Below are 21943 nucleotides of genomic sequence, written 5' to 3'. Positions count from 1 at the left end.
TTGTGTTGTCATTTACCTGCAGTGGTATCCATCCACACAGAGGGAGGTGTTGGGTTTCTCATCACCGAATTTTACTGCACCCGCAAAACTGTGTTTCTGGAAAGAGAAGCATTACCTACAGTAGGGGGCAGAGAACACCACACACACACACACACACACACACACACACACACACGGTGAACAAACAATTATTGCAAGTTATTTTACAATAACTGTGTATATTGGTGTGTTGATAACACATTTTACATTCTGTTTGAAGAATTATATGTAGGTTACAAATAACACATTTGTCTGTGTCTGTTAAACGCCGACCATTTTTACTCTTTATGACATTTCAAACTAAGGGGATGCAAACTTTAGCATCCACTGACGACTGATTTAGCCACACAGCATCAAAAGGGAACGTAAAAGGCCGAGAAGTGGTCCACTTATTGTGTCCTTAATGGGTTTTTGAGCTCTAAAATCCCACAACTGGACATTGCTTTACAAGAATTCAGCATTAAACCACATGCAACATGAACACAATTCAGAACAAAACACAGTTTACAACAATAACCAGTGGATCCATTCTCTTATGAGCCAGTGGTCTAAGGCAAAGGCTTGGCTCCATCTACCTTTTCAATCGCACACTGCAGTGAAAGTACCGAGTGTGACGATGTGAACTTTGTTCAGTCGTCCAAATAAAATACAAAACAAACATTTGTAGAACCTTAAACAACATTTGAACATATTTGAAGAGGTACAGTGAGTATCACAGTTGTGGTACAGTATATTACAGTACACTTACAACCCTTTCAGATGGAGGACTGTGTCCACAGCTGTCAGTTTATAGGTTTAGTGTTACATACGTCTTTCATGTTTAAGTTAGTAACTGATATCCAACCAATAATTGGTTTGCTAATAAAAACAAGTTAGAAATGTGCTTATTTTAGTACAAAGACAGCCGGATAATAATAAACTCCCCGTCTTGGTTCTACTTGACCGAAGTGTTAATCATCAGATTCTCGTAAAGAAAAAATACAGATACACACTGGGATGTTTAAAGTAACTGGTTGTGCATCGTATATCTGTCTAGTATCACAACCACCAATTATAAATTATGCAAAACCACTATGAGATTCAACAAGGATCAATTTTAGTGCCCGTGTACTTTAATCCGGACCATCAGGAGACACTATGCTCATGACGCCATCTCAAACTCTCCAGATCACACTGAGCCACCTGTTGATCTTTCAGATGCATTTTGTGTTTTAGAGGTCAAACAAAATAAAATATGAACTATAGCTGCTGCCTGTAAAGCAAAAAACATTCCAATTAATTTAAACAAAACACGTGACAAACCAAAAGTTACATAACTTCTCATATAAATGTTTTTTGGGAAGCTGAACCTGAAGAACTTCCAAATTCTAATGGCTCATGACATGAATTTGTGTGGGTGAGTAAATGAGCTTCTTACAACAGGAAGGATTGTTTTTTTTAAACCAGACTTTGATTTATAACCCTTCTGTGTTTCAGTAAGACAGACTGGAAGTCATTATCAGTGAAGATAAAGACTTCAGTACAGATTAAAATAAAAAAGGTCAAACTCCTCTGCATTGGAATTGAAGGAAAACCTCACACTACACACCTAACACAATGCTGTCAACATGTCAGGCAGACGGAGGGAAAATCAGGGGAAAACTGTCGACATCACCTCACATAACCTGACAATAACCTATAATTATTATTTGCACACATTCACATGAACCATTTTAACTCCATAGCAATGTCATGTTAGTGTGAGGTGAGCTGCAAGGTTTTTACTGCTGATTGAGGAACTTTTGCTAATGTTCAGGAGACATTTTGAAAAACAAACAGCATTGTTCATTTGTGCCAAAGTTTCTACATTAAAAAAAATAAAAAAAAAACACAACAGCAACATTGACCATCACCCAGAGAACAAGACTACACACAAATTATTCGAATTTTAAACAAAGGCACATTTATTATCTCCATTATGCTCTTAATTCATTCACCTACGAGGTGTTTGACACCAAATTACATTTCAAACTCATTCACACCGTCAGATAAGACTGTAGTAAACAACGACTCACTGAATGTTGGGAGTGTTTGATGCTTGATTCTCAACAAGCTCAGTTTTAACTCTGATCTTTAGTGCACATGAAACGGTTTCTTCCCTTGCTGGTGATACAGAAACAGGTCTTCATATTTACAGTAAAAAAAAAAAAAGCCAACACAGTGATCGCGCCTAGTGCTACAATAAAGTATAAAATTGTTAAATCAACACTGATCAGACACTGAGCAGAGCATCAACATGAGTTCATGATTGTCACATTTAACTGGAAGTAGAGTTTGTTTGGCGACAAAAATAAGTTTCAGTGACAGGTGCATGTTTGCTCGCTCTGCCATGAAGAGAATACAGGCTCAATCCTAAAACCCCTGATGAAAACACATTTAAGTGTACATGACTTTCATAAACTTCTGAGTGATGTAAAAGAGCTTCACTTTGTTCACAAGACTCATTGCTGAGCAGATGGCAGTTCAGTTCAATTCATGTTGGCCCCCAGTGATTCAACTATGCACCAGTGTGCATTTGTGTGTGAGTACATGTGCGTCAGTCAGCTTCGTCTTGTAGTAGAGGTTCCTTGTCTTCGGTTGAGGTGCCAGCACTGGAAACAGGTGTAGTGCCATCGTCAAATTTATTTCTCCGTGTCTGGATAAAAGGAAAAAAATAAAGTAGTTAAAACCACAATTTCCTGTTTTCAGATTACATCAGTGATGTGGCAGGTTGCATTGTGACCTTTGTTTTCCTTCCCCGTTAAAGCTATAAAAAGGTCTTATCACCTTTCTTACTTTTAATACATTTATATAACCTCTATCCTATATTTTATGCTACAGTATGACTAAAACTGCTGTCAGGGACCACTGAAAATGAAATCTTGTAATTATAAATCTTAAAATGATTTATACTGTAGCAAACCCCCCCCCCCCAATACCAGTGGTCAAAAGATTATTAGAAACACAGAGTGACATGTTCTGCAGTTTGACAAAAAGTGCTGAAAAACAATACAGCGGTTGGTTTCGGCATTTTCATGCGTTTTTAATGGGGATATGTAAGTAGATCTTAAATATCAGCAGCCCTACTTGTACAGTCACATGCACATGCACTGTGCAGGAGGTATTAAAAAAAATTAAAATATGACTGCTTTAAGATTATTAATAGTCATTAATGGTTATTCTACAGACCCCATAAAGAAAATAATGGACTAAGTGGAGGGAAAATTGCTCCCATCATTGTGGTCTTGTTTGTCTCCACCTTGTTGGATCTGATTTCTAATGTACTAGTGCAATAGACTCATTGTTGTTTCTTAATACATGGTACATGAAGCCCCATTACATTTTCCTTTGCTCATGTCCAAAGCTTGGACAGACAAAAACAGTACATTCGTATATGTGGATGCCTTGTGTGTGCACCCACCTGAGGTATTCATGTCATATTTCTCCAGTGTTTCACGGCCATGTGAGGTTTTTACTGGCTCATTGTCGGAGGCCTAAAACATGACCAAACCGTCTTACACATAAGCCAATCAGAAAAAAAAAAAAAAGACAGGCAATCAGCTGCTGGTCTGATTGGAGTTATGCGGGTGAAGCCAGAAACACTGGGTTTTATTTGGTGAGTGTGCAGAGAAATCAGTAGTGATTTCTGGGGGTGGTCCAGTTGGCCATGCAATTAATTAAGCAGGGCATGCGATTGGTTAATTGATTGTATTGTTAATCTGATCACACAGAATTTAAATGTGGAAGCCTTGTGCTTGTATCCTCAGCACTTTTGGTTTGACTGATCATCATGCAGCAGAACTTAACCAGTAGAAACCTGTACTACAAAAAGTAACATTCAAATTCAGAGTCATATAGAGAAATGATCAAGAGATAAGTTCCTACTGAACAAATGCACCTGGATGACCTCACTTTGAAGACCCACAGCCAAGTACAAGTCCTTGCATTAAATTAAAAAAAAAATAAAAATAAAAGTAGAACTACCACTTCAAATTCTCCATTCAAGCTACAAAGTACTTGGTCTGAGTACAGCAGTACTCAACTCCGTAGGTCAATAATGTGACTGAACAAACTAAGTATTGAAACACTTAAACTTGATGCCGCTGAGAACATGAACCTACAAGTTTAGTCCAGTTTTGTTACACATGTACCTCTGCTGTGTCCTTACGGAGACAGACATGGAACCTGTCCTGCAAAGACGTGTTTTTGAATGGTGGAACATTTTATAGCTTTGTAGAATCTGTGAGCAATAAACAAAAGTTGAATGCAACTTTCTGTTGTACTTTGATGTGGTAACTAATTAAAGGTAAACTTCTCCCCTACATTCAGGCTGCATCCTCACATTTCAATTTTAACTTCCATTTTACTCTGGTGTTGGTCTACTTGGTAAAATCAAAATCAGTATACAGTAAACTTTATGAAGTTAAAAGGTGGCCAGCTACAACATGATGTAAAATATCCAGCCAAAAATATACTAATGTACTTTCTCATGGCCAATTTATGTACTGAGGGGTTTCAATAGTGGTCACTTACACCACACTGAGGGAAAAAAAGAAAAAACAAACTTCATGGTAATAAAAAACTAATATAAAATCACTTTTACGGAAAAATATGATCTTTAAAAATCAGTCTCATTAGAGTCTTGGATCTTGTTTGATTTGAATGATTGAAATCACAGCGTTTACGAATGTGACGGTTTACAAACCGCAGGGTTTTCCAGCACTGTACAAGTCTCTTTGTTGTTTCTATTAGATCTCTGAAAAAAATAAATAAAAAAATTCACTTTTAAGCATCAACTTAAAACTGCACAACAGTGAAATCTAAACCCACACAGTACAGGTCCGCTCGCCGTCTATGGTCTGAGGACCATCTGCCGCTGATCAAGCAAGACCATAAAACACCACAGTGCTGTTATACAGATGTCAAAACAACGGCTGAAACTACACATGAACTTATTGACTTTATTCACCTGGTTTATGGCAGGAGAAGATATCAAGTGTGACACACAAAGTTTTGCTGAAGCATTTTGGAAAAATGCCAGCATTTGCCTTCTTGCAAATGTAAACCAGGAGACATGTTAGCGTAGTTTAGCATAAGACTGGAAACAGCTTGTCTGTCTGTCCAAAAAAATTATTAAAAATGATTAAGTGCAGGGGAGACAATTTAAGATAAGGCTTTGTCTCAGAACCATGTCTACTACAAATCTGGACAGTATACACAGATATAATGTTGTAGGCAGATATGTTCAGACAGGCCGAGCGGACTGTATCCTGTCTGCAGCTTATTATTTGGAGTTGTATCATCTTCACGGCACTACTGCACATCCTAAAGGTAAAGCACTGAATAATATTAAAAAGCTTGTTGAAAGATGCATTTCCCCCATATTTCTCAGAAGATTTAAGCTCTTCTTTAAAAAGGGTGCAATACACCCCAGTCACCGCTTCTGCAAGCACTTCCAGCTACTGTGATGCTGTCAGGTGATAAGCATCTGTCATCACAAGACAAACTTTTTAACGCAGAATCTGTGGGAAGGTCAAAAACTTGCTGACTAAGGGAACATAACCATAATGTTCCCAAATGACATTATGTGGGACAGGTTACCTTGTCCTCACTGATAAGCACTAATGTGCCACAACTGATAACATTTTACATTGCTATCAGAGCAAAGATGAACGTGCGTGACGAGCATCAAGGAGCAGCTGAAAGGAAAAGAGCCTCCGACGCTGGTGCTGGAGTGTTACTCAGCACAGGAGGAAGAGCGACTGAAATCAGCTGCTTTATTTGTATGATAGTGGTTTATTTTCACTCCAACATCTGCAGTGCTGCCGTCTCAGATCTTCAGCAACGCACGAAACGTGGATTAACCGCTGCTGAAAACAGTCCTACAGTTCATTTGAAAAGGAATCCTATTGTCCATAATCGCCACGCAGGTGCTAAAACCAGCCCCGAACCTTCTCTACCAACATTGGGCTGGTTGTCAGTCTGCAGCACGGATTATCTTGTAGCCCTGCTGTTCTTCATTACAAAAATGACAGTCATTAAATATTGTCCAAACTGATGTGAGTCACCTCAATTCTATTTCGGATGATCGGCCGCCGAGCAGCCGTGACACAAAGAAATGCAGATTCAGAGCAACGTTTGTTAAAAATATGATATGAGGAAATGTGTCACCCAGTGAAGCAGTATGTCTGAGTGCAACAACATGTTTATGCAGATTGTAGACAATTAAAATATACATGTAGAAATTGGACGAATTCCTTAAATCTGAGTGATCTGTGCAAACTACATTGACGAGCTTTGATAGATTAATTTTTTTAGGATTACAGTTTTATAGAAGAAAAAACTGGAGTTGGCCTCTTTATGATGTTTCTGTTGCTGTCAACAAATCCAAATAAAAACCAAACTTAGTCCAATTCTGGCTTTGGCACCGATAAGCAGAAGTTCACTGATGGACGAGGAAACCTCTAATGAACTGTGTGTGAATTTTTTAAACGCTGTACCTGATTTGGAAAAAAGACCCAGCATGGATGTGACCCACACTCCTATATTGTATGTAATTTGCAGGTATCACAGAGACTCCCAGAACTTCCAAGAAGAAGTCGGGGGGGTCTGTTCAGCAGCCAAGTGCAGCGTAAACTGCTTTGTACAGCACTGTAGTGGAACACAGACAAAAGTCAAAGACTGACTGATTTCCTACAGCATTTAACCAGAATGATCGGCTGAAACAAGACAAATCAGTGACAGAGGCTGCTGGATCCAGATGTGTTACAAGTGCTGAAAGAATAAAGGTGAGTAGGTTTAACAAAGCACGGTTAGTGGTCATGTTAGGATCATAAGCCTCTTTCACATATGAACTCTGAACAATGTCCAGATAACCAGTTCCGGTCATTGTCCACAGTTGTTTCACACATGTAACGCACACTGGGAGGCCGAGTGTGAAATGTTCCCACGGAAGAAACCGTTTGATTTCAGCGAAGAGTCAGCGCAAACAGGATGCACAACATGATAGAATAAGGAAACTGTTTTGTTTAGAACACTCAATCTACTCACAGGCCGATGCACATAATCCAGACTTTGTATTAGAGGGTTCGGGGGATAAACTCCAGATAAACTCCGGCTAAGCGACTAAACGTTGCAAATGAAAATGTACGTTCTCACATACACAGCATCCGGGTAAAGTTCCAGCGCATGTGTGAAAGAGGTGACAGTGGTGTGGTCACCTGTTAAACACTGAGGACTGTGACCTTAAGTGGAACATGTTGCACTGGATTTTGAATGAATTAGACAAAAAAAAACAAAAAAACAGGGAACTGAAATGACTGTATTTCATTGCAAAAAACCACAAACAGCTCTAAAAAAAAAATCCTAATATACACGTGTACACAGCCAGTTCTGTTGGTCAAATTCTGTTTCACAAATCCAAATCAGACCGAAAAGAGTAATAAATAATTTTCCGAAGTCAGAACGTCTTCAGTGCCGTCTCTTCTCCTTCTTTTTGCATCTGTTTGTGGGGAACATGCATAACTGTGTCATGCTACATGCAGTTAAGGGAAAACAAAGATGCTCACGCTCGGTGGCAGCTTTACCTTCACTCGGTGATAAACCAGGGAGCTGATTATTATCATCACCAGGCCGAGCACTATGAAGCCGTACTGCATATACTCCATCACGGTGGGTAGAATCACCAGGTTTTGGTGGAATGTCGTGAGGATGGGGCCGTCTATGTACCCGCTCTAAGGATGGAAATAAAACAGTAACACAATCCAATTACAATTCTGAGGGACAATCTCAACATTTACTTATAATTTCTAACCCTAAATTTATATACGTTTGATCAAAATTCAAAGCTTGATGAGAAATGAATACATCTCACTTCTACTGTAAATTGTCATTCACACTAACACTTTGGGAAATGCTACTGTGGATGATGATAAGGAAAAATATAACTGTTGACAAATGTGGATGTTGACAATCATTTTTTGTTCAAACCAAAATGCTAACATAAGAAATAAGGAAAAGCCCTTGATATGGAAAAAATGTCCCTTACGAGTAGATTTAATCTTCAGAATTAAGGTTTAACCTTCTAATGTTTTTCCTTTTCTACCATTGTGTAGAATGGACAGATGTTCCACGTACCCTGCGAATAATAATGTAGTGTATACACATTATTTAAAAAAGGAAACTGTCCGTTTTGTATATGGAGTAAATGTACTTGTAAATGTGCTTTAAGGATTTTATGTCGTTTACATTTCTACACTTTGCACTTAAAGTTGAATCAGGATATATGTATATGTACAGATGGATGAACGGCTTTCAGCTCGTCCCTTCAGGGTCACCACAGCAGAACATGCTGATTTGCACAACGCATTGATTTGGCAAGCGTTTTTATGTGATGCCCTTCCTGATGGAACCCTCCCATTTTTATCTGGGCTCGGGACCAGCAGCAAGGTGGCCCTTAGTGGATGGGTGTGGCGGGATTCGAACCTGTGGCTTTCTGCATCCAATGCACCCAATGTTCTACCACTGAACCCACCAGGCCCTCCACGCAAACAAATTGATGTATATGGATATAAGGGGTGTGCATATTTATTTTATAGTTTTTCTATTGCATTTTATCATTTACTCCTCCTGGTAAGATCTTTGGGGAAAACAGATATTGAGATTAGAAAAGACATTTAAGCTACGATCTGGCAAGTTTACATTTATGTGATGTGTTCATGTAATGTTTGATACCCTGCACAGTCCCTTTTAAATAAAACCGAATTTCAAGTCATAAAAATAGAAATTTATGATCATGAAAGCTTAGCAATTATAATATATGTAACACAAACACAGACTGTCTGTACACACGACCCTTTATTGGCTTATTTGCGTTTCCCCATATAGATCTTAACAACTTACCTCCTCAAACCAGATCATGGGCATCACCACCTCAGAAATACTGCCAGTCTCTCTGCAAGCACAAAAACACACAATTTCAGATGCTAAGCTTCCACAGGGAGCTGTGATAAAAACAGGAAACATGTGAAGGCTTTTCACGTTACAATGTGACAAGTGTTAACAGCACCATTAAGTATTTGAGGAACAGCTCACTTACGTAATTCCCTGCACTTTCTTGATGTAGAGGTTGAGCTGCAGACGGACGGCGACATTCAGCGGGACCCCTGTTAGCTGGGACAGGAAACAGATCGAGGGCAGTGAGGATTTTCTTTTTCCCAAATTAGTTACTTTTCCTATCAAATGAAAAAGTTTCCATATAGGCAAGAACAGAAGGAAACAAAAATGGGAAACGTGTTCTTTTGGGAACCAGTCCGGTTTTAATGTCAAACTATTTAGCAATGACACATTACAAAACTGTCGAGCTGGACAAAAATGACACATGAGCTGTGTGAGAAAAATAGTGTCACATGAGTGTTTCTGCTGCATATTATTTTGGTGGTTGGATGTAGTTTAACAAAACTGTATTCACCAAGTGGTCAAAAGTATGTGAACGCAAACGCTACTGCTGTGATTGATAAACGCGTCATTTCTTAAGATTAACTTGAGATAAAGGCGTTATTGTAAACACTTGCATGCCGACATGAGCAGACACACCGTTGTGATGTAGCATGTTCACATTACAGGTGCCGTGGCCCAAATCTGGTGGCGGGCTATGTCTTGAACAAAACTTTATGCATTTTGACTCTGTGTGGGATTTATCAAAGGCGTATACACAACAATAGAGTTGCAGAGTTCCCTCTACATGTACCAAACAGTGACACACTGCTACTGACATTTTACGTGATTTATCAATTTTCCCAACGAAACATAATGTTAGAGTGATCACAGCCAACTTTCTACAGCCCGAGTCTTTACATAGCGATGTTCAACCTTTAGGTTTCAGTTGGCTTCACAGCGACTCCACGGCTCCAAACCTCTATCCATAATACACAGAGTGTAGCTCGATGCACTTTTGGATATTGAGGCATTTTTATATTACAATGAATGAATAAATAAATGAAGAGGACACGACAGAAATGAGGAATAAAGTCAGGCTGCTTTAGCAGCGGTTTTCAAACAGTAGCCACGTTTCTCTGGTCCCAGTATTCAACAATGCAGTTTAACTGATCTTTTAAATTTCCCTCTAACAATTATTGCTTGGTAATAAATATATGCAAATATAAAAACATTTTGAAAAGCCATAGACGGTGCCCATCCAGTATATTCTTGGTAACTTGTGCCTCACACCCTACAACACTGGTCCTCAGGTCACTTCTTAGACAATAGTGGTCCATGTGTCTCAAGCAGTTGAAGACTCCAATGCTACTTCTACATGAAGAATGTAGCCTTAAAAGGGTGAACAGAATAAAAATCATAATCTTAATCCAACACAAGGAACCAATATATATTTTAAAATGGGGATAAAAACTAAAAATATGTATCAATGAGACACAGCTTGTTTCAGCCCCAAATTTCTGAAAACAAGATTCTTCCCAAACAAGTCTGAACAGTCCAAATGACTAAAGTTAAGAGAACTAACAGACGCCACCGTCATTACAATTTGGGTCATTACATTTAACTGATAGATGTGGCTCATCGTCACACACGGAGATGGTTTGTCTTTGTAAAGATGGCAATCTCCAAGAAGAGTTGGACGTCGTCTTTAACAGAAGCTCAGAAACTAACTTGTTTTACCTTCTGCAAGTCCATGCATGATGTGTGAACTATGAAAAGTGTCCATGACTGGTCAGAATCAGCTGAGGTACCAACACATCTGCACAAAAAGTGGCTAATGAGAAGAAAAGCAACAGATGGCCATAAATAACGTCACCAACTATAAAACTACTTTGGAGAAATGTAACCTGAAAACCCAGATACACACAGCAACTGGCAGAAAACCAAACCGTGCTTAACATGTCACCAAACAGTGCCAAATAAACTGCAAGTTTAATTTTTTTTCCTACTAGTCTCCTCCCCAAAATATATTGATTTGTGTCAATATTGATTGGTAAGTGTCAGAGAGGAATTCATATGTTTTGCCAGCTGCCACTATATTGTTTATGGGTTGGAGGGTCACTTAGATGATTCCTCTTTTATAATGCAGATAAATAATGACAGTTCATTAATAAGATAACTTATAAAAACTTAACTACATGCCATTAACAATACACAGGCGCTGATTGTTTTATAATTATTCTCTAATGGCCTTTTCATGGAACAAGGCTTCGTCAGACATCTGGCTGTTGGTGGACAACATGGACTCATGTTAGGAAGCCTCAGGCATAGGACAAGGAAATTAAGGTTTTGGTATTTGAACTTGCAGGAAATTATACTTCCCCTCAGGTCCAACATATTTTTATTACTTTATTTTTATATAACAGTGAAGGAATAGTTGTTTTCAAAGCTTTATGTACAGAACCTTAATAGGTTATTTATTTTGCTTTTTTTTTGAGTCTGCAAAATTTCCTTGTGCATGTACAAATATAAATTAACATTAAATTAACAATTCATACTTTGTTTAAAAAAAAAAAAAAAAGAAAAAAAAAAAAGCATAAAACAACAATTTGTCAACTAGCTGTTTAGCTTCAAAACCTTGTGTTTTGGACCAGATCAAGTTTGGATCACTTCACCACAAAATGTTTGGGAACTATAAGCAAACAAGTCAGGTTGAAGCAGCAACAATCCTGAGTGCAGAATCCTTATATGCAATTATTGATATACAAAAACAAAATGTGTCCAATTAAAAATATTTTTAAAAACTCCTGCTTCAAACCCCCCCACCACCACCACTTTAAGAACCACATAGGGAAGCCAACTATAGTGCTGAGATGTCACATCCAGTACAGATGCAAACTCTGCCTTCACAATCTGAGATAAATTATTAACTTGCAGATTTGCAGGATTCCACTGAACACTGGATTCATCCGGTTGAAAACACAAGCGTCATTATAACACCTGATTTATTTTATTGGAGTCATAGAACATTTCTAACACTTGGCTTGCAAACACCTGCAATTACAGAGAAATAGCTCAATTTCCAATTACCTTATCACATACCTTATCATTCTCACATAACATACCGCAGACAAAGTTTGCATGGGAACAATTGCATAATCAGCCAAGTAATGGCAGTGCTATCAACTTTACAGCATCAGTCCCTCACATTTATAATTGAGGCCCTTTTACTGTGTTATTGAACAGCAACAAAGTCAGATATCACTGAGTTCACGCTGACATTTCTCTGGACATAGAATAACAAACATTAACCTGTACAGTTAGCAGTAAAGCAGCACCAACAAACATAATGATAACAATCAGTAAATTGTCATGATTGGACGCTTGCACAAAGATAAGGGCAGTGGGCAGCCATGGGACACACCGGTGGGTTGGCTGGGATTTGATCCTGCACACTTCTGCATACCATTCTGCTCCATTGAGCTTTTTTTTTTTTTTTTTTTTTTTTACAGACACCTAGTCTGTCAAGCAGTCTTGTGAAAAACCCTGTATTTGAGCAGGCCCTGAATGCGCCCTGAATGACTCTCACATGCTGACAGCCTGGTTAAGCAAACCCTGAAAAATAGTGTCTGATTTAACAAAAATTTACTTTTTTTAAAAGGATCGGGAGAATCACACAGCCTTATGCAAAGACATGTCTAATAAATTGCTACCAGACAAAGTATTTGAGAAACCACTGCTAACTGCAATGAAAACATCCATATAAAGCTAAACAGAAAGAAGTGGGGATACTTTCTGTCCTGGGTTCGAGATCACAGGATGCAATATAAAGTCTGCAAATCCATAATTTGCAATCAGTCCACCTGTGTTCAAGGTGATCACATCAGGCCTCAAGGACAACATGGCCAAAACCAGATACTGCATAAAACAATGTGATTTCTACTGGTGTCTTGTTCTTACTTCTAATATTGTGCTAAAGAGGTTTTGTGGCATGAGTGCAAACAAAGAGTTTTCAGATGAAATTTACTCCCAACTCCCCAGAGTTAGTCCGCAGGACACAGCATACGTGGTTAAAAAAAATAAATCCCAAGTTTTGATGCATGTGAACAGTTTTCCTCAGACTATTTTAAATGAGCTTTGGCCCAGAGAACAAGATGGAATTTCTAGTTCATGTTCACATCTGGCTTAAAATACGATTTAAACTTTCAGCGTCACAAAATATTTATTGTCGTTTGAAAAGCCTGGAAAAACCTTAACTTTTGGAGCAAAAAAAAAAAAGTCCATCACTTCAGAAGACGCATGAAGGAATAAACAAATTAACACATCTAAACTATTTAAATTAGAATTTATTCTTCTAATTAAAACTCATCTGATACAAGAGAAAAATAAAGATACTTCTTGAAAGTAAAGTCTCTCAGCAGGCTCTGGTTGACCTGTTTGTCACTTCACATGGTGTGCGTGTGTGTGTGTGCGTGTGTGTGTGTGCGCGTGTCACACTTACTGGGTGAATGTCTATGAAGAGGCCATGCTCTTCCTCATTGGGAGACAGGCCCTGCACATAGCTCAGCAGGACAGGATCAGCATTAAAGAAGTGAGCCTGAGAGATGAAGACTGGGGTGTCTAAAACAAATAGGACATGTACCCGTTTTATATCTTAATTTTAAAATCTTTGACTTTTGGACTGCAGAATAAAGACGTCACCTTTGGCTCAGAGACATTTTGACGGCCATTACCTGCCATTTTATGGTCTAAATAATTGATAACAGATAAATAATGAGGGCACATTTCATTTACTGCCCTAAACCCACAACACCAGGTTGCATTTTTGTTTGTCATCAATACTCACTGTAGCGGCAGCTGCTAACATTCAGCAGACCCGACTGTCTACAGGGGCAGAAGCCTTCATTGGGGGCATAATCCGTCCCATTGGCAAACATGGTCTTCGGTGAAACAAATCGATATAGAGGGACGCCCTTAAACGTGCCTTGACGCTGATAAACGAGTTCTAAAGATCTGCAACGCAAGTAAAAAGGAAAAATAAACCTTTTTAAGTTTGCTCGGAGTTCACCGGAGAAAGGAAAGTAAAGTGAAATGGAGCTGACCTGCAGGCATCAGGGCTGTAGAAAGGTAAAGTGCTCTCTTTTGTCAAGAAGGGAGGCCACAGCTGTCCAGCTGTTCCGTTGATCTTATTACACTGAGGAGTCCGCCAGTAACTCAGCTGTTAGCAGAGCAGACATTCAAGAGGGGTATGAAAAACATAGACGGAGCAATAAACCAAATTAAATAAAAAGGTGTTTTTGTTAAGGTCTCACCTCTTTCAGGCCATTCCAGGAATCAACTTTATGAACTTTCCTGATGTCGTCTTGTCCAGTGAAGATTGTGAACAGCCCAGTGTTGGAGTTATTAAACTGCATAAAGAGAACACATGAACTTAATCTTAGCACTTTCTCAATAAACCGGTAAGAGACCGTTTAAGATTATTCCTCGATAATGCAGATGAGACACAAGCATGATTCACAGGGCACATGTAGGGCAGCACAGGGAAACGTCACAAGGACCCAGAATTCACACACTTTCCTTATATTACCAACAAAACCCAACAATGATATGATGATATTTCTTGTCTCTTCAAATTCACAGGCATTTGCTTCATCTGATCAGCACCTGAGAGCAACACATCCTCTTGTGTAAGGGCCATGCAGTTTTAGTCTTTAAGCACACAGTAAAACAGTGTGTACAGGTACACTGTCCAACCAGGGACAGTTTTATTTCCATTTCCTCTTGAGGTGGTATCGTGGCCCTTTCTGATTCAATTAATATATATTAGGTGTTATTTAAAAGGTGCAGTGTCTGCAAAGATGAGTTAAAATTTGGGGGTAAATAAAATGTCAGAGCCCTCATCCCCCTAGTCCTCCATCGCGCCATTTCACAAGCTATTAACACAATTTGCATTGTTTATGCAAATTGACAACACTCTGACTGGCTGCAGGTGTGGACTTTACCATCAGCCAATGGGAAAATGACCTCATGAATGTTGAATATTCTGATGCTCCATCTTTACTTCAGTGATAACAGCCGCTGGGGATGTAAATGAAGGAACAGTAGTTACTGTAAACACGATCCTGAATGTGGAGAGGAAGAAGCTCCTGTTACACAGTTGAGGCTTCAACCAGATGTTTCAGAACAGTGGCTCACGTTGAAATTTCCTGACTAAGTCACAGTCAGTCATCTACCTGGAGTCAGCTAGCTTAGCTTTAGCACAGATATTCTCTTCCTTCTGCCAAGTAACAGCAAATAACCTTGCTGTAACCAAGCTGTACTTGTTTCAAGCGCTAAACGATTCAAGGAGGTTCACGTTAAATAACTTTGTGGTAACATTAGTGTGTTATAAATCACAAAGTATTAGAAGCATGTTTGTCTGGTTGCCCAAAAAAAAAAATAAATAAAGGGGGGAAATTGGGCATTTTACTAGTGATCTACAACAACCACAAGAAAAAGTTTCTGAAAAAACCTCTATAATGAACTCACATCCATAAAAAGGCCAAATTTTCCTGTTGAGGGCAGCATGCCAGGCAGGTATTTGCTGAGGAATTCCACTAGTTTACTGTCATAACCCCACATCAGCTCCCCAACGGTCTTGGTCAGGAAGGGTCCCTCGTTGAAAGCTTTGAAGGTGGCACTGATCAGTATGCGCACTGCATAGGGCAGGCTTTCCAACATCACTGCTGCGCCCTGACAACGGAGACGAGGGGGAAAAACAAACTGAGCCAAACTGCGGCTGAATTACTTAGGGAACGCAAGTTTTGAGAGGGAGAAATATTGTCTCACCAGCACCAACATGTTTGGGATCGTGACAACATCAGACTCGTTCCCTACAGACATGGAAGGCTCAAAGAAGTAGCTTCTGTATTCCAAGTAGGACACGGTGCCGTTAGGATGAAATGTGATGTTGTCTTTCTGAATGCGCTTTCTGGAAAAAGAAAAAGAAATTCATATAAACACGCAAAATGTGCTTCATCCCTTCTGCCGTTGCCACTTTGATCTCAGTCGTGTAACTTCTGGATGCCGTTTCCAGCATGTTCTAATGGTGAAATAGCTTGTTACACAAATACTTTGCACATGTTTGTAGTGGGGAGGAAGTGAGAGCTCTGATTGTGAAGACAGAGAAATGGTAAAGTAAACATGCCGTCATGGTGAACGCAGCCGTCGGGAATCAAACCATTTCAAAACGACCTAAAACACTTTATTTGAGTAACAGTTTTCAGGGATGCTGCTTTCTGAATTTTCTTCTTTTAGGCTTCATGTTGCTGCAGAGTGACAGTGCTGGGGAGAGAAAAACACCTATTCACAGTGGAAACTGTCTGAATTTAAAAAAAATAAAATAAACACAGGGAAAGTGACTTTTAGACTTCCATGCACTTTGTGTTAGTTAATATGTCTCAGATTTTATACATACTTTGTTTTAAAAAAGAGGCGGCATCGCCCCGTTAATGAGCTCTTCTTAACGTCAGCTGCATGTTCCTCTCTGCAGCCTTTTGTTACGCACATGCGCCGTTGGAAAAATCCTATTAGAAACCTGGATATGCAAAGAAATTGATGTGCTCTCACAGAAAATCGAACCTGCTCCGATTCCAGAAACCAGCTTTCCAGAGAAAGCCAGCTTTAACCAGGTTATACAAGTCCATGTAAACACACTGTTGCTGCTAATTTCATCTTTATTTACAGTAGAATCTAGGTAAAAAGAAAGAACAGACCAGATAAGATAATGTCATTTATGCATCCTCGCTTCTGAAACCAAACCTACGGCCTTGGGTTCAAGGGGCAGTTAATACACAGAATCCTACTAGGTTGATAACAAGGGCGAAAGTAGACAAGGCAATTAAATCTGTTTTGGTCCTGACCAATATGTGACATTGGCACCAGAAATTAGTTTCCGTAAAGTCACTGACAATATAGTTCATAAAGAATTTTACCAGATTCACTGTATCAATACAACATTTAGGATTTTAGATTCTTCCAGTCTTTTGAGGGAAAGAGGTGGTTTGTTGAGAAATAGTTCCTTTGTTAGTTTTAGTCAAACTGAAAAAAACCTTTGTACATCTATACAATATTAAGACAGGCTGGAGAAAATTTGAGGCAACAGCCATTTGTTGAAGTGTATGTAAAACAATCTGTTTTAAATGGACCTCACTTCTGTTCTTTTTGTAAATACATGGTTGTCAAAATATATTTTCCATCATTGCCTTTGTTAACATAATTGAACACTGTGCTTGATTAATACGTTTTGCAGCATTTTATTAAATCTCATTTGATAAGGCCTAATAGAGGAAACCGTGTAGAGCATTTAAGAGCAGGGAGGGAGGGCTGAGCACAGCAGATCAGTCCAGTTCTCATTCTACCACTAACTTATGTTACAAACTGTATCTTTAATATAATTAAGCTGGAAGGTCGGTCGTTATATGGTCTTCAATAAACTTTGAATCTTTTTTGCACAGAGGAAAGACTGTGGCCGCCCAGACCTGCGTAGGATGAATATTTGTGTGTGATCTCTTAGAAGGAACGATTACAGCTTTAGTTGGGTTGAAAAATTGTGAACCCGTCCTTTAGGTCTCTGCGAAGTGGCTTTGATATGTCTGCATCCCATAAATAAGAGCAGACTCTTAACAGTTGTTTTTCTAGGCATCATGTGGAGCCGTTTTCCCCTGAGCTAAATTATCCTGCTCGAGTTAGTCTGCAGCAGTAATACGAGAACAACGAGAGAAAGTGGGAACAATCAAAGTTCAGTTACTGCCACATCACCCTGCAACACACAAAAATCCAGGTAAACACCTGCTGCTTTAATGCAAACGTGTCTGAGCTGTGACACACACACACACACACACACACACACACACACACACACACACACCTCTTCAATTACTGACACAAAGCTGTCCTGTATGACAAAGTGAACTGAATCACAAGCCCCAAAAGTGAAGACACCGGTTAAACCGTACTAACAGGGAAATGGAACAAAACAAAAAAAAATTGCATGTCTGGTTTAAGATTCAGCACGTGTTCTGCGAGTTAACATGTGAGTACTGTGATGCATACTTGTACACATAAGGGCCTCTCTGCTCCACCACGGGCTTCTCTCCTTTCAGTATCTCCTTGGGGTTGAGAATGTTGAAGAAGTAGACGGACATGAAAAAGGGAACGGGCACATCCTTCCACATGGTGTAGGTAAGGTTGTTCTTTGGGTCGATGACTGTGTTCTACCATGAGTGACAAAGCAAAAACATAAACAAATAGCAACTTAAATACATTTATTTGAAATTTTTTATATAAAATGCCTGAACATCTCCTGTGTATTTTCTCAGAGCCTAAGGTGACGTCTTCAAACCAATGCGACACGAGTTAAAGGGAATCATTACATCTAAAGCCTTAAAAAGCTGGAACTACCCAACATTTTTGCTTGATTATATATTTTTATAGATTATCGAAATAATAAGTAATTAGATTAACCTCTTGAGGAATTGTTACAGCCCCAAAACATGGGCCTGGTGTAACTCGTATTTGCGAGTTATGTTTTTCGCAATTACGAGATACGGGGCATTTCATTTTGAAAAGCCAAGTCCACCGAATTATCAATCGACAGTTATCGATCGACTATAAAGTTTTGGAAGTATTGAAAACTGCCATAGAACTAGTGTGGTACCGGAGACATCCTAAAAACCTGATTCATGTAAGGTTCTGAAATACGAGTCTTGGTCTGCATCTTGGATTTATGAGATCGGTTTCTTGTAATTAGAAGAAACGCATCTCATAATTACAGAAAAGGGTCACAGACTGATGTAAAGGGACTAAAGCGACACACTAGGAATAAAATTAGTGTAAAATAAAATAAAAGTAACCCAAGAGACAAAAGCAATGTCACACAAGCACCAACCCCATGAGAAACACGTTCTGTGGCAGCTTCATCCTACAGCACATTTCAAACTGGACCAAAAATTTTTTTTTTTCGTTTTGCTTAGTTGAAATACAGTTCTGTTCATTTCCACGTTACTCAAAAAACCAAAACGGGAGGTTTTCCAGAAGTCATAAGATCCTGGGTGTCCTAGAGAAAGGGACAGGGGACAGAGGACAGGGGGCCCTTTGCCTCTTTTCCCGCAGGGGGCTCATGTTCGCACAATCCGCCCATGTCGAGCGCAGGTTTGGATCTCGTTTGTCTTCTTACTCCCGTGCTACAGCACAGCCTGGCACTGGATTCCAGAGTCCCCCACGGGGCAAATCCGAGTCTTCCTCAGCGGTCTGTCTTCAGTGAAGTCCCGACTTACCGTCGCTCTCCCCTGGCCCGTTCTTCCAGCTCAAACCCCGGTGTTTAACAAGCCAACGAACAAGCCAACGTCACTTACCTTCACCACTTGCTGGTCGACGAGCACCGGTGCCACAAAAACCACCACAGTCCCTAGAACCACCGCCAGGACTCCCAACGCTAGAAACACTAGAGCGACTGCGGGTTTACCGGCCATAGTTTGGGATTGACAGCTGCCACTTAGTGTCTGTAGCTGGTTTGAATCCGGAGAAGCGTGTGTTAGCCACTGTTAGCGTCTGTTAGCCACTGCTCGCGGTCTGTGGACGTCTACGGCGAGGTCTTCACGGTAAACGCGGCTGTTCGGGCGTTCAGTCCACGATCCGGCGAGACCATTGATCCATCTGATCGATAACTTTGACCTGCTGCCATTGTCGCCCTATTTATAGTGGCGGCCCACGGCTCAGCCGCGCCGGGGAATTCTGGGAATTGTAGTCACTGCTCATCCTGGACGCTGAGTTCCAGTGTGGAAAAACAGATGCTCAGATACTTTAGTTTAACTTAAGTGAAGGTAGAAATGAAGTACAAAAAATGGAGCAAAAGTCCATTTAATCGTGTGTTCGACTGAATTACTTTTATTTTATATAAATGTTACTTTTGCTGCTGTGAAAAAAATATATCTTTAAGTATATTTTCGATTCAATGTTCAAATCTCCAATCATACGTTTCACATTTACTGACAATGAATTGTACAATGTCTACAGACACTGATCAGGCATAACATTATGACCACATGCAATCTAATCTTATCAAAGTCATAATTTCTCACTTTTTAGGTTGAAACTGGCACAAAGGTGATAATTCTACTCTGTGTTATTGAGCGTAGTGGAGTCGTACTGGGAAGCGTTATAACAAGCGCTGGTTCTAATGTTTTGGCCACCGTATTTAAAATTAATGGTACCAGTCAGTTTACCAACTGCTGTTTTAGTTCCACACTAAGTTTTACAGTAACACTAATATTTGTTTTTATTTATTTATTATTTTGCAGGTTTGTCTGCAGTTTACAGCACAAATGCACGATGAGTGAAACGCTAATGATTTGTAATTTTTTTACATTAGTCAGAAATCCGGTTTTTAAAGTGGTTCTCTCCTTGAAACTTCACATGAGTTAAACTTAACGAGACCTGAACATTTGAGATTAATGCAGAAGCCTTATCCGCACATGTGGCTCCAATCTGGAACAGACTTGTACATGTATGAACAACATCAAGTTCAAGTTTTTTTATTTTTATGGAGTACTTTTACTTGAGTGTACTTTTGGAGTTCTTCCATTTTTAGTCGAGTAACATCCAGCCATCCGTTATCTGTTTAGGGTCACGGGGGCTGGAGCCTATTAAAGCTGTCATTAGGCGAGAGGCAGGGTCCACCCAGGACAGGTCTCCAGTCAGCCTCAGGGACAACACAGACAGACAACCATTCACACTCACATTCACAGCTACAGAAAACCCAACATGCACGTCTTTGGACTGTGGGAGGAAAAAGAAGTACCTGGAGGAAACCAGCTCCACACAGAAAGGCCACAGCCAGCTGGGGATTCAGACTTGTGTCCTTCTAGTTGTGACGGCAGCAGCGCTAACCCCTTCACCACCGTGCTGCCTGATTAAGTAACATCAGCTATATATTTTGTTAGATGTAAAACTTCAAAATTGTACAGAATTATCTGTTTGTACTGTCTTGTTGTCATTGCATTGAAATAAATATCTTAGTACTGCACTTGAGTGAACTTTGGAGGTACTTGTATTTTACTTTAGCATTTCTACTTTTCTACATTTCTCACGCAACCATTGTGCCTTTCGCCTTTAAATTGTAGTTTTTTTAAGACTCAGTTCACTAAACAATTTATTATGATGCATTATTGTAGGATACACTTTCAATACACTCACAGGTTCATGACAGTGATGTACACGGGATTTATCAATAATTATAATACATTCATGTAAAATCCAAAGGTTTTCATACCTACTGTTTAAATACTGGTGCAACTTACCTTTTTTATTTGATCATTCATTACCGCTGGTCCTGAAAAGAGGAGAATTGCTCCAAAAATCACCGTCAGAATCCCCGCTACTATAAAACCAATAGCAACTTTGGGTTTACTGATACGCATGGCTGCGAGTGCAAAGGGTGTCCGAGGGTGACAGGCGGCTTAAAGTTGGCTCTGCTGAAATATGAGTGAGTGCTGCTGTGTCTTAAAATCGGGCCATGGACAGTGATGGGTTGACAGGAAGCTGCAGCGAGGCGTCCTGACTGTGTTTATACTCCGCAGACCCCGCCCCCTCCTCACACTGACGGAGTCTGTGTACATCTTGTGCACTTTTATCCCAGATTCATGCAAAATTATGTGCAGTCACATTACAGTCAGGTGACAGCTCCATTGGTGTGACCTCAAGCAGCAGTGAAGTGAAGTATTACTCAACACAGATCAGACTGATTAATGCTCCAGGGTACATTTATTCAACAAATTGTGATGATTTACATATTCTGGTATTTATACAGCCCAAAGTTTACGTTGCACTCAACAGTACATCGTTACTACTGTCAATGCAGGTACAGTTATTGCTTTTCTCTAATGCAGGGTGTTTGCTACACTAAACACAGAGG

General features: G+C 39.7%; 1 protein-coding gene across 4 annotated transcripts; it reads right to left on the bottom strand.

The window, feature by feature from the left end:
- Positions 1 to 1955: 1955 nt before the first annotated feature.
- scarb1 (scavenger receptor class B, member 1) lies at positions 1956 to 21527 on the bottom strand. Of its 4 annotated transcripts, none has more exons than XM_067483564.1 (14): positions 21330 to 21522; positions 18085 to 18245; positions 15820 to 15961; positions 15520 to 15723; positions 14304 to 14399; positions 14094 to 14209; positions 13838 to 14004; positions 13493 to 13611; positions 9155 to 9228; positions 8959 to 9010; positions 7644 to 7790; positions 4763 to 4813; positions 3479 to 3551; positions 1956 to 2713 (listed from the first exon to the last, which is right to left on the bottom strand). In XM_067483564.1, the coding sequence occupies exons 1-14, from the start codon at positions 21447 to 21449 to the stop codon at positions 2700 to 2702; spliced, it is 1536 nt and encodes a 511-aa protein (XP_067339665.1). In that variant the 5' UTR covers positions 21450 to 21522; the 3' UTR covers positions 1956 to 2699. The 4 variants fall into 4 exon arrangements, with proteins under 4 accessions (XP_067339665.1, XP_067339666.1, XP_067339668.1 ...); XM_067483565.1 differs by lacking the exon at positions 21330 to 21522 and adding an exon at positions 19386 to 19694; XM_067483567.1 differs by lacking the exon at positions 4763 to 4813 and having other exon boundaries at positions 21330 to 21527.
- Positions 21528 to 21943: the final 416 nt, after the last annotated feature.

This window comes from Channa argus, chromosome 18 (assembly GCF_033026475.1).
Source record: "Channa argus isolate prfri chromosome 18, Channa argus male v1.0, whole genome shotgun sequence".
Lineage (NCBI taxonomy): Eukaryota > Metazoa > Chordata > Actinopteri > Anabantiformes > Channidae > Channa > Channa argus.
This window is presented reverse-complemented; position numbering and strand designations above follow the sequence as displayed.

Coding starts and splice junctions, on each gene's coding strand:
- scarb1 (XM_067483564.1), bottom strand. CDS start 21,449: ATGCGTATCAGTAAACCCAAAGTTGCTATTGGTTTTATAGTAGCGGGG. Junction 14,005..14,093: donor TACAGCCCTGATGCCTGCAG/GTCAGCTCCATT, acceptor CTTGCGTTGCAG/ATCTTTAGAACTCGTTTATC. Junction 4,814..7,643: donor TGGTTTATCACCGAGTGAAG/GTAAAGCTGCCA, acceptor TATTTTTTTCAG/AGATCTAATAGAAACAACAA.